The 14,081-nt window shown below is 31.1% G+C and overlaps 1 protein-coding gene across 1 annotated transcript in view; it reads left to right on the top strand.

The window, feature by feature from the left end:
- The window catches only part of LOC115884501 (nuclear pore complex protein Nup154), a 41,236-nt gene continuing 27,155 nt past the window's right edge, over nt 1–14,081 (top strand). The window contains exons 1-10 of the mRNA XM_030903097.1: nt 1–869; nt 948–1,199; nt 1,253–1,407; nt 1,464–1,735; nt 1,849–2,097; nt 6,239–6,383; nt 7,219–7,396; nt 7,457–7,642; nt 11,261–11,547; nt 12,818–13,112. Coding sequence (XP_030758957.1) covers nt 578–869; nt 948–1,199; nt 1,253–1,407; nt 1,464–1,735; nt 1,849–2,097; nt 6,239–6,383; nt 7,219–7,396; nt 7,457–7,642; nt 11,261–11,547; nt 12,818–13,112 — 2,311 coding nt within the window. The 5' untranslated portion in view covers nt 1–577. The remainder of the gene's footprint in view (nt 870–947; nt 1,200–1,252; nt 1,408–1,463; nt 1,736–1,848; nt 2,098–6,238; nt 6,384–7,218; nt 7,397–7,456; nt 7,643–11,260; nt 11,548–12,817; nt 13,113–14,081) is intronic.

Here is a 14,081-nt window from a genome sequence, read left to right as displayed (position 1 = left end):
GTTTTTGAATAGAGTCACGTAAGGAACCTTAAAACGTTCGATTTTATAAATTTCGTTTAACATCTAAGCTTGAAACGCTGTAAAATGCAAAAAGAACTTTTTGTTCTAAAATACGGTATAAAACTGTAAACTCAAAAACTCATGGCCTCATTCGTAAATATCATTTTTTAAGGTACCCAGAGACGTATTACCCCCAGAGATATAGACATAAGAAGGTACCTAAAAAAACTCATTTTAAAAAAGTTGATGATTTATGTTATGCCATTTTATTTTTTTAATTTTTTACGTTGTTCCCAGAGATATAAGGTTGTTCCATCCCCATTTTTGACATATGCCATATTTGACTGAAAACTCGTTGGAAAACGACAGAAATAATGTCAATTTCGTTCAAATTTTCTAGTTTATGATTTTATTAAATTTCATTGTTTTATGTTATAGTATACTGTATAATCATTATTTTACTAATTTTAAGCTGGCGCTTGTGCTTGTTTACTAGAGTCGAGTAAATTATTGTGTGAAAATAGAAGTATATTAGTTACTTTTAGGTTAAAAAGAATTTTTACCGCTAGCCATAATCATGATAAATTCGAGTTCTGTAGTAAATCCTACTATAGAAACCACCCAAATTCCTATTCAAAAAATGGAAGTAGCTGCTAGACATGTGGATAGGTCACTTGCTATGGATTCTGGTGCCCCTAGACTTATAGATCTTATGAATATCAATCCTCAGAGTGGGTCTACCGCCAGTGGTTTGATAGATCATGATTACCCCTCATTAAATGGGATGCCTTTGGCGTTAAGTAATTTAACTCAAATTAAAACAATAAATAATGTTCCGCTACCGCCAGAAATTGTAGACCATTTTAGTCGTATCCTTTAATAGATTAGAAAATAATGTGTCTTAAAAAATTATAGTTACAGACCTATTTTCTTAACTAATTTTTAAGATGTACAGTGCCATTGTATGATGGGAATATTTCCAGAAATAAATCGTGCTTGGCTAACAGTAGACAGTGATATCTACATTTGGACTTACGAAGAAAATACTGATTTAGCCTATTTTGATGGCATAAATGAAACAATTTTATGTGTTGGGTTAATAAAGCCAAAGCCTGGCGTATTTCATGCTTTTATTAAGTACTTATTGGTTTTAACAACTGCAGTTGATATTGTTGTGCTGGGTGTTACTTTTACTGAAGGTGACATTAAGTATTTGTGAAAGTCATTTTTAAAACTGTTTTTTATTTAACAGGTAGTACTAGTGGCTTGGAAGAGATTCAGTTAATATCTGACCCTGTTTTTACACTCCCAACTGATGGAAATACTATTACTACTATTGCTGCAACTGCAAATGGCAGGCTATTTGTTGGAAGCAAGGAAGGATCGTTATTTGAAATATCTTATCAGGTATTTGAAAACAATTTTCCTGGGGAGTAGGTGTATGTATTACTCAATTTTTTTAGGCTGAAAGTGGTTGGTTTGGAAAACGCTGTAAAATGATTAATCTTTCCACAAGTGCATTATCATTTTTGGTACCTTCATTTTTGAATGCTGCTCTTAGCGAAGAAGACAGTATCGTTCAAATTGCTATTGATGACAGCAGAAATATAATGTATACTTTAACAGAAAAGGGATCAATTGAAGTATGTGATTTAGGAGAGAAATGCAACACTTTCTCAAGGATTAGTAAAATGACACAGAACACTTTAGTTACTCAAGCAATGAATACTGTCAAGTAAGCAGGTTATTTACATTAAAACAAATACCTATAAGAGTATATAAATAGTAGTTAGTTATCTAAAGCTGTTAATGTAATATTTTTAGCTAAAACTTTTTTTTTTGTTATAGGACATTAGATAGTCAAAATTTTAGACCAATCATTAGTATTTCTCCGATTGAGTCTTATGAATCTGCAAACCTAAATCTTGTAGCTGTCACTCAAACAGGTGTTAGATTTTATCTATCAGTTGTAGGATTATCTAATCAACAGCCTAATCAGAGGCCTTATACATTAACTTTAGCTCATGTTAGATTGCCACCAGGTTATTCAGCCAATGTTACTGTTAGGCCAAGAAGTGTTCATATGAGTCACTACAGGTAAGACTAATTAACAGACACTTAATATACCTAAAAATTATTAAAGATATAACAGTAATTACTTTTATTTATATAAAAGTTATTATAATAATTTATGGATCAGAAAAATTGATGATGATGATCTTACGTTTATTTTGACTTACTCTTTAACCTTCTAAAGAATATTTTACGAATGATGAGTTTCTGTTATATCTTGTGTCATTGTTAATATTTTACATGTGAATATGTAGAGTGTATTCATATCTATTTACTCCAAACATATAGTGTTCTACAACAGTGCTATGAATATCTGTAGCTCCTATAATAATGAACTTAGAAATTTTGATTCAGTGCAGACCTAAACTGTGTACTAGAGCAAGTGACTTGCACAGGGTCTCTTAAAAATGTGTGAGTGTGTGGCACTGGATTTATTGTAATGGAACACCTTGTATATTATTGCATTTGTAGGTTGTTTCCATAAATAATCCTAGGATTTTATTACATTTCTTTTCAACGTTTTAGAGAAATATATTATTAATAAATATAAGAAATTGCAGCATTTAAGAACAAAATAATTAAATATAGAAATATATCAAAACATCCTGAAATCAAAACAGCAGCTGTTTACTACAGTTAATCTGAACTTATTTTATTATAAATATTATAACCAGTCAAAAAGTTGAGAAAAAGTTGTAAGTTATCATTTTTTAACGGAACTTCCATATATTTTTAGTTTTTTTAAAGATTTTTTTTTCCAATTTCAAACATACAGTATGTCCCCAGATTGTCTTTACAAGAGGAAAAACTTTTTTATTATTGGCATTTTGAGAAAAATGCATTCTTCACAAAAATTTTTGCTTATTCTAAAATGGTTTTCAAAAAGTTCCAAAATGCTGTTTTAAAATGTTAAAGAAGCATAAAATTATTTAGTTCAATGCTACGGAAAGGGGGATAATAGTTATCGGAAAATGTGATACTTTAACAACACCAAAAAATATGAAATATGTTAATCAAAATTAATAATAACCATCTATGAATGTGATCGAAATTATATTACCATTGAAACGCCTTTTAATTTTTAGGACTTTAGGAAAAAATTACCATATTTTCATGTTTTTTTTAATGTTCCTTAAAACGGTATGGAAATTTGGAAAAGTATAAACGGGATTAGCAAAAATCTGAAGAATGCATTTTTCTAAAAATGTCATAATAAAAAAGGTTTTCCTATTGTAAAGACAATCCGGGGACATACTGTATATGGTCACACTATTTCTGTGGTCTATATTTTAATGCATACAACAAAGATAAATATATACAACCAGTTGATACCGAGATAAAATAAAAAGCGGCATACAGTGTTGCCGGTTCGTACGTGAAATAACATAGTAAACAAAGATAATATATCTAACCTATTTAATAATGCTCATTTCTGTTAGACAGTTGCTTTGTCACTGGGAATAAAATATCTGCAGTCATACTTTATAAATGGCATAGAAATAAATATTCATTAGTTGTTCAGATTAGTTCAGAAACAGTGCTTGTAATTGTATTTTAAGGTGGCTTTATTTAGAGACTCTAAAGCCCCGTTCTCAGAATGACGTTGTGTCGCTGGCGACACAGTTTGACATTTCAAGCAACCAATAGGAGCTGTACTAAATTTAAAATTGACAGCTGTTTGAATTTTGAATTTTGTGCAAAGCTCATTGGTTCTTTTGACGTGTCGCTCGACAATATGAAGTTCTGAGAACGGGGCATAAAGTAGTACAGCTCCCATTGGTTGTTTGAAATGTCAAACTGTGTCGCCCGCGACACGAAGTCGTTCTGAGAACGAGGCTTAAGACTACACAGTATCACGGGCTACACTCTATAGAACCAATAAAATTTGTACAAAATTCAAACAGCCGTTAATTTTGACTTTGGTAACTGAACTATCAACTATCATTGTTTGTTTTTGTAGTTTTGCTAGAGACACAACGTAGTCCTGAGACCGAGACTTAATAAGAGTCTATTACAGTAATGTATTAAATTGTAGTAAACTGACTAATTAATTGTGAAAATTAAAGATCTTACCCTACATAGATGCAACATTTTTCTTAAACGCTTACTTAAGCTTGATTTTCATGCATCTGTTATACGTTGGTCCGACGGTGCTCTGATTGGTCATTGCGTTTTCGCGCCACTTTTTATCCGTAAATATTTTACTTCAGTCCGTCAACGGACCCGTTCATACGATAACGGACGTTTTGACACTTTTTTGACAAATTTAATCTAACCTTAATAAAAATATAAGTAAAATAGCAAAATCGTTATGGAAACGAAAATATAAAATGACACCAACGTATATCCGATAAACGGAGGCATGAAAATGCAATAAATTTAAAAACTGCGTTATTTTCTAACCAATCAAAGTCTTTAAATCCAACCAATAAAATTAATATCTTATCAACGTATCGTCGGACAACGGATGCATGAAAATCAAGCTTTAGGCGGTTGGTTTGAAATTTTTATGCACTGAATAATGCAATAATATACAGGGCGTTCTATTTAAAGAATTATTCTTACTCACTCGCAGTTTTTGATATAGGTACTATGTAGTATGTTTATCTGAAATTCTTCCTAGTGTCTTACAGTAGCGTGTCGTGGATAAAAGGGCGGAGGGGGCGAAGATCTTAAGGGGCGCAATGATCAATAAAGGATCAAAGAAATTACAAACTTTTTTTAAATAATAAGACTGCATGATAGCTTTTTTTTAATTATAAATTTGTTTATTAAAAAAGTTAGTATACAAAACAGTTATTTCAAAGATGCAAACGTCTTGTTTTAACCGATTTAAAAGAATCGATTATTTCGCCTATATTTAGATCCTGGGCTGTGTCTGCTTCAATACTGAAAAGTGATAAATAATTGGTTCTATATTGGTTTAATATTCTTGTCCTCTGGTAATTATTAATTCTTCCTAATCTACTGAAATATCGTTCTGCACCAGCACTGTTTGTGGCTATGGTGTAAAAAATCCTCAGTAATGCACATAAAGATGGATATGAAGACCGTAGGTTATTGGAAATTAAAAATGATAAATATTCGTCAGGTGCAAGTTTGTTGTCATCAGCATTAATTTCTTCTAATAAACTGCAAATATGTTTATATTCCTCAACTAAAGAAGGTTTAACATCCGCTTGGTACAATATCTGTATATCCATAAGACATTTTAAATTGTCATCATTGACGTCCATATCCAATAATCAATTAAATTTTTGGCATATATTAAGGAAGTCTTTAAAACTATCCTCAAGAGTACCAGTTAAAATGTCTAAAGTACCATAAAACACTGATATCTTGAAATTATCTTCAGAATTTTGATGTAGGTAATCATTCTGGATTTCATCATGAATTTTTATTATTCTTCTTTGTCTTTTTGTGGAAAATAATGTTGATGTATTGCATTTATTTGCCAAAATAGTAGCCTGTTTTTTAAAATTTTCAAAATATTTTTCACTTCTTAATGATTTGAGATCTTTAATTACCGCAGTAATCATATGAGCAGCTGTACAGAAGTTGATATTAACCTTTTGCAAGTGATTGGACAATATATTAATTTTATTTGGCACTTCATTATAATCGATTATATTTCGGTCGGTGATTCCCCGAATTTATTTCCATCGCGACTGCTTTCATCTTCTTCTTTGGCGGCGCCGGCGCAAGGTTATGTCTAGCCATTGTATTTTTATTTATAGACAATGGTCTAGCGGTGGCGTAGTTTCAAACCCATATGAAAACTTTCGTACGTATACGCCTACTTCATTAGAGATTTATATTATAATTAAATCTAAGTAAACATTAAAAAACAAAAATAAAATGTGAGAAATATATACGTCATTTTTTTATCTTGAAGAGCTAAGGGCACGGTAGGGCACCGTTTATTTTTGCGTTAAATTTAGTTTTTCTATTTTATTTTCAAAGGGCGCCAGTGGCGCTAAGCCGACAGGGGCGGAGGGGGCGTTCGCCCCACCCCCCCCCCTGGCCCCCTATACGACACGCCACTGGTGTCTTAGTAGTCAAAATTTTTAAATAATTTTTTATAGGAGTACGTCGGTAGTATTTATAGGATATGTTTGATACACTATTGTAGGATCCTGTATATAATAAATTGTAATCTTTTTAGAGACAGAAACTTGATTTTAATATCCAATGTAAAAGATAAGGATGTTTTGTGGTGTTTAAGTTCTGACTTATTTCCCTTCAGTCAGTCTTTAATGGAAGCTTATACTACAGTTAATTTAGATGGCCCAGCTCTAGCTTTAGCAGAGGTAAAACTACAAAATATAGTTTATATTGTAATCGCACAACATTTTTCGATGCACGTCATCAATCATATCGACATTGACACTAAAGTCTATAAACCTGACTAAATTAAATTTTGGCAAAAATGTTTAAATTTGTTGTATAATTTAAGATACCGAGCAGCTCTTCATTTTACTTTATAGAGCAAATTATTGTAACAGGTATTTTATTTAGATTCAAGCTGCAAAAATTAGTTTAAACCGAATTTTATTATAGCTATGTTGGTCACATTGCGCCGTGTCTAGCAATATTGTCCTTCATTATCTGACAATTATCCTAGTGTCAGTCATTATTTTGTATAATATCGTGTTGTTGTTGAATCTTTGTGAGTAATTCTCGTTTTTTGCCTATTTTCATAGTATTTCTTTAAAAATTGCACTTAAGCACAAACAGTTCTTTTAAGAACTAAATTTTCGAGTTTTTGTATTGCATTTCTTGAAATTGTGTGTTGAAAATATGCCGAAGCATTTAAACAGTTGAAGCAAAGAGCTTGTATCTTCCCTGATAAACTATTTTAAATAAGAACGTGACAATAAAGGTCCTTTATTACCCTTGACTGCAATCATGTAAGTTTGATTGATAAGCACATTATACCACTTTCAAAGTTAGTTTTACTTATCCCCTTTGGTATTTCCACTCTTCAATTAGTGTTAATTTTTGGCAAGTTTTATGTCAATTTTTATTAAATGACATCTAGGTATTGACCTCGCCAAAATTATCATCGATTATCATCCCCAGCGGTCTTTGAACCGTTTGTTTTTTCGATTGTGCGGTAGTATTACTATGTTTTTTTTTAAATAGGTGCGACACAATAATTATTTGCAAATAAGCCCAGATCAACAAGAAGCTCCACCTTTAGTAGTAAGACAACATGGGGAAGCTCCTAAAAAATATGTAGTGCTAACGTCACATAGTGTACAAATATTTATAAAACTAAGACCTGTAGATTTGCTTCGACAAATTTTAAGAGATAGTCACGGTAAGTAAATTCGCAATTACTGACAACATTTTTATCTATTATTTGTTTTGTCTTTCATAGGCCAAGACACAGAAGCTCTTAGAGCATTTTTTATGATTCAAAAAGAAAGCCAGGCGTGTGCCACAAGCTTAATTTTGGCTTCCTTGGAAAGTGAAGAGAATGCCGAAATTGCTGAATTGGCCACTAGGGCATTTTTTATGTTTGGAGGTGAACCAAAAATTTCACCCCTTAATCAGACTAATGTTTGTAAGTATTTTCAGTTATCTACTCATCAGTATTTAAAAGCAAAATAAAAAAAAAAACTAAATCACCACAATACACCAAAACACTTTTATTTTTACACTGGACGCGCGTTTTGCTAACCATGGTTAGCGAAACGCGCGTCCAGTGTAAAAATAAAAGTATTTTGATGTATTGTGGTGATTTAGTGTTTTTATTTTGCTGTGTAACACCAAAGGTTCCAACCATAGACTTAAAATAAAATATAGACTGAGCATCTCATTCATAAATAGCTGGAACATGCGGTCAGACACTGTCTTGTTATTGTTGTGTTATTATTTTAGGTTATAACGAGTGCGACACGAGCGATAGATAGGTTGTCTCTGTCATAACGGTCGTTCCTTGACGACTCTGCCGAAAAACACAACACTAGGGGTTTTCGGAATTAATAATCCTAGATTGGATAGATCCCGTCAGCTGATTACAGATTACTTCTTAACTTGTGATCAGCTGTTTGACGTTTACGAACGCTTAGATCCAACTTGGGTCAATCATGAGATAAACCGAGATAAACTTTTAAATTGTGACTTCTAAAAAGTGTTAAAAGCTTTGTCTGGTCTCCGGTCTTGTTTATGCAAGTGGTTTTCTTTGAATTCATATTTTTAGTCCAAAAGGATAAAAATAATAAAATACACGTTATAGAAGAAATTTTATAATCGAAATTAGGTAATTTTTGAAATTAATAATAAATTATTAATTTTAGTCAAACATTTACAACCCCTAATATTAATCAAAACAGGATCTATTCCACAGATATAATAGAATCGGCGACAGGGAGAGAAAAAAATATGATTGTTGTAATTTTTTTTCTGGTTAAGTGATGTCTTATTATGTAAATTAGAGAAAACATAAATCTGTTCCATTAAAGCAAGGAAGGTGATAGGAAGTGGATAAAATAAAAACTACATTTATTTAACTCGGTACTGTCTTTATTATACCGGTGTGCGTCTCAAAGTGGCTCATCCCCATAATTTTTTTATTTTTCAAATAAAAAAAACAAGATTTAGTATGTTAGTATATGAAATAAATTAGGATTGATTGACGCATTCAATTGTTTTTGGTCACTTCCTGTTTCACCGGAAATTACTATAACTTTTAATTTTTAAACGGCACCCTCGGTATATTTCTACTTTATTCGATAGAAAATGACACTCTGAATAGAATGACATATCATATGTCAACTTTTGACATTTTCGCATATGGTTTAATTGTAATTGTAACACGCGGTTCATAACGACAATTTGACTCGAAATACCAAGTGTGTGGTATCAATATATTCATAAAAATGCTTTTTCCAAATATGCTAATGAGTCACCCTTGTTCCATTTGAAAAAATTGACATATGTATGATTAAAAATACGATTTGTACATCTTTTAACCGGCCTAGACAAGACACGAAACCTATTAGACGATCAAAACTATTTTTCCAAGGCTCCTTGATTAAAACTTAGTGGATTGAAAAAAACTGGATTGAAATTTAAAATAGGATATGTTTTTTAGCGACAATGTCAAAAGTTTTTCAAAAGAGTGTCATTTTTTATCGAATAAAGTAGCAATATACCGAGGGTGCCTTTAAAAATCAAAAGATGTAATCATTTCGGTGAAACAGGAAGAGACCAAAAACAATTGAATACGTCAATAAATCCTAATTTATGTCATATACCTACTAACATACAAATCTGTTTTTTTTATCTGAAAAATAAAAAAGTTATAGGGTTGAGCCACTTTTGAGACGACCCGGTATATTAAAAATATTGTTTCATAATGTAATATCATTTTAAAATTCTTTTATGTTATTTTAGATTCTGAAGATAATTTTAGAATAAACCGGAATATATTTTTAATAAAAACATTATTAATTATTAAAAGGGTTATAATTATGATTTTGTTACAATGTAAGTAAGTAAATAATGTAATGTAAAAGAAAAAATTCAGATTTTACATTTTACTAAAATATTATCTAAATAAGCGCCTTTCTACAACAACGCCACTGACTGCCAATGGTTAAATTGAGAGTTGCCTACCGGTCAAAAGTCGTTTCAAGACTTAAATGGATTATTTAAGTCAAATTTCTTGCAAATTTGGCACTGGCGAACCATATTTTATAGTTTTGAACAGAAAAGTCAATAAAATAAACACTTAAGGACTACAAGCTAAGAAAATGCGTTAATACAGCCGGGGAGATAGCGGCAACAAAGCTTTACCGCACACGTGCGACACGTACTACAAGGTAATAAATGAATGAATAGGCTCCCTCGCCTCTAATCGGTGTTGTCATATTGTAAAGAACTTATCCTTATTAAACAGTATCCGACTTATAATTTAGTAGTATAAGGACTATTTAATACATCTATGGAATATTAAAACCTACTTTATTAAACTGTAGTATTAATATCTCAATATATGTGTATAACAAGAAAAAAAATATTGATAATATTAAAGACGTGACAACATAGGCTGGATGAGGAAGGCTCGGTCGACTGTACCAAGAAGTAAACATGTGTACAAAAAAGGTTGTTTGTCCGCGTTGAGATGTAAATAGTGTAGTCTATATTTTATTTTAAGTCTATGGTTCCAACCCTCAACTGTATTATTTAAAAGCTTATGTATAAATTCTGTTTTATATATCTTTAAATTATGATTTTAATATAAAAATGTTATTTTTATTTATCAATATCTACTTGTCTATTTTTTGTTTATTATTTTTTTTTTCATTATCATGGCGCCATTTTTATTAAAAATGCTGTTATGACAAAGCTTGCTGTAATTTTATAAGTAAAATGATTTGTTATATGTTATCGATCATCATTTCGAAGCTAACTTGACGCCTTTTTTTCGATCAAATTGTATAATTTTATATTGATGAATAGACTCAATGCAATAAAAATAAAATATACTTTGATTCACAAAAGATGTAGATTTTATTTACTCAATTGCTGACTGAGTATACCTACAGTTCATACCAAATAAACTTTTAGTCACGTGATTAAGCTTGAGCAGCACAGCGTTGCCCACTTTTATATATTTTCTTTTAATCAAAATATTTTAGGAAACAAAAATAAGTTAATTATAAATATATAAACAGTTACTATTTACACCAACAAAACTCACCTTAACAGCACTTCAGGGACATAAAGGATCATTATGCTTTCTCGTTCAAAATATTCGAGTAAAGTTGCGATGTGTTTTTTACGGCTATTAAGGTATCTCGTACACTTCGCACTAAAAGAGGTTCTAAAAAGAATAATGTTCAACTGCAAGGCCTGCTAGTAAATATTTTCAAGTTTAAAGTATCACAACACTATTTATTTAAACGAAAAACTCGTAATACAAAACTAAAGTGACAAAACGAATGACAATGTCGGAAAATAAATAAATAAATGCTGCAGCTTTACATTTTTTACAGCGGATCTACCACCTGAATCCCCAGTGCCAAATTTAAATTCCAGTTAGTCAGCACGGCGCGGAATATGTCTATGGTTGGCGACACTGAATTTAAAAATCGCGCTCGGGATTAAATAACTAAAAGTTTAATTGATATGAAATATATATTAAAGTAAATATTAATATTAATTTATATTTTAGTCTCAGGTACCACAATGTTTTCACCTAATATAATATCTACTCCCGCACCTCCACAATATCAGCAAAGTGGCTTCTTACCTCAGTCGCCTGGTGGAGCCTATTCTCAATCAGGATATTTACAAGGTAGTTTTTCTCAAAGTATTCCGCAGCAGACATTCGATCCTGCAAACTTGATTAGTTATTCAAATAAACACAATGGTCTGTATTTGTATTTGGGTCGAATATTGAGACCAGTCTGGAATAGGAGATGTGTAGAGAGAATCTGTCCAGATGGGAAAACTGTTCTGGTGAGTATGCATACAGTATAGTAGGAGATAATCAAATCGTTTTAATAGCTGAATTTAATTCTTTTGTGTGACCAAATACAGATCACAAAATATTCCCGTTCAAAACTGCATCTGCCGTGTTAAGAAATTAAATGAAGCGCCACCTGATGAGAGTTTGCACAATAAAAATTTCAATTAATAGAGGGAGAAAGATCGATTAAAACGGTAGTAGCCCGAGTTTGGAGAACAGTGCAGTCGTTATCGGTAAAATATTTGCGTGATTTTCTTAAATTTATTGTTTCTCTTAATTTTTACAAAGATTATGTTTCATTTATGTGGAAAAACGAGAAAAAAAACTGATTTAGTATTTTTGAAATCTTTATATTAGTAAGTAATGTTATTTAAAATATTTATAGCACTCTCATGAATTGCCCGCTACAGAGAATTTCGTTTCCTCCATTACCGATGCCCCTTAGTTACAGGGATAGACGTAGTGTACGCCTGTAGATATCAAATATCTCTGAAACCCCTGTACAAACGTTGCCCAATATATTGCTTAGAAGAAATATTTTGGGTTAAATCTTAGTTTATACGTAAATCTTTAAGAGACAGTATTGCCCAAAAATATTTTGGGAACCTAGGGAGAACTATTTATAGTCATTCCCTCGCGTCAATTGGTATATCCCCTTAATACAAGGGGATATCCCAATTCTGATGTTATATTTAATTTAATGTTTTTATTTTTTGATTAATACACATTATAACTTAAAATGGGCTTTATTGCTATTCTTTACGAACATATCTTATTATCTGACAGATACAGCCCATATACTGAATCCTTCATCAAACAGCTTTTGATACAGTTAATAATTGACGAAAGCTAGTATATCATATTTTATTTGTTTTTATTTTACAATATTTATTAGTATGATATTACTCAATATTTATTAGTATCTCCATTAAGCTACAATATTCTAAAAGACAATTTTATCATGTTTACATTTACATTCTATTATTCATACATAGTCTGCCGAATTAGGTGGTATATGACTGACAGTTGTTTTCTATCATTTTAGCTAGACAACTGCTTAACTTTTTTTTGGGAGACGTTTCTTGAAATATAAAATAATTTTTATGGCTAAAATAATTTGTGTAATTGTGTTTAAGCGAAAATCTACCTGTCCTTAGTACTAATATTTTTTATTATACTCATATGTATTATGTATCTATTCTTTATTTGTGTATACTTTTTATCTAGATGTTTATTTCGGTTTACTATTTTTTATTGCAGAACCAAAGTACTATTACTGTTGAAGATTGTGTCCAGATTCTTAACAATTTGACAGCACTTCACAATTTTCTGTCCTTAAATACACAACTTTCAACAACATATAATGCATCTACTCAATATAATTCAACAATTAAGGCTAACTCTCTAACGACATCTCATATGAATCCTACTCCTCAGGATATACAGGTAGAAGAGAGGCATTCGTTAGATGCTTTAAAAACTTTTGTTTGTCATTGTTGTCAAATAATCGGTCTATGGAGGATACTTTGTGATCATCAATTTCACGAATTAGTTGGTAAGTTACAAAGATATGTATTCTGTGTTTTTTTTATTAAATCATGTGTATCCTGTTTCATTATCACTATAGTTGGTCCAACGAGAGAATACATGTCAGTGACAGTTGTGTCGATCAATTTAATTCACAGATGAATTGTATTTTCTGTAATTTTTTGAAAGTCGTCGAAATCTTCTCTGACTCGTTGGATAGACTTTAGCAACAATAGTATAGTAGGTACATGATGGTTCGTAAGTAGTTCAAAATACTTCAGGATGTGATTCTTTATCTGTTTTTAAGTAAAAGAGTTTATAACAACATTGGGGTCTAAAGCACTTCTTTTCAGATCTACAGGGTGGTAGGTTAGGTTAGGCTAATAAAAATCGATTTTTTCGCAATATTTTGGAAACTATGTACTTTAGATATTTTCTTCAATTTTGGTATGTGGTTTTCAGGTATAAAGGGAGTTCATTTCCATTCTAATGTTTTCCTTCTTGAACCAGTGGCATGCGTATGCACACCCTTCTATTATTTGATTAAAATAAATGGTACGGCATTGCTTTTTTTCGAGAAAACATTTTTTCTTGATTTCCATCCCTTTTTAACAAGTTCGATTTCTTGAGTTCTTGTAGATTAAACGGTTTTCGAGAAAGAAAATGAACTACCTTATATCTAGTTACCTACCTATCTATCTTAAATCGCTAGAAAACGAGCGGTTTTTTTTATTTTTTTTCTCAAAAACCGTTCAATGTACAAAAAAACGCAAGAGATTAATTTTGTTAAAACATATTGAAAATCAAGAAAAAGAAATTATTTTCTTAAAAAAGAACGCAGTGGCGTACCATTTATTTTAAACCAATTAAATTCGACTTTAGACCTCATATAAAGTTTTTTTCTTAAAAACAAAAACGAATCACACCCTAAATTAGTCAATTAAACTAGTCTAGAAACACCCTGTATAGTATGAGTTACTAAGTACTATAGTATGAC

This window comes from Sitophilus oryzae, unplaced genomic scaffold (genome assembly GCF_002938485.1).
Source record: "Sitophilus oryzae breed Bouriz unplaced genomic scaffold, Soryzae_2.0 scaffold_296_pilon_pilon, whole genome shotgun sequence".
In the NCBI taxonomy this organism is placed as follows: domain Eukaryota; kingdom Metazoa; phylum Arthropoda; class Insecta; order Coleoptera; family Curculionidae; genus Sitophilus; species Sitophilus oryzae.
The sequence above is the reverse complement of the archived record's forward strand: the minus strand, read 5'-3'. Positions and strand labels throughout refer to the sequence as shown.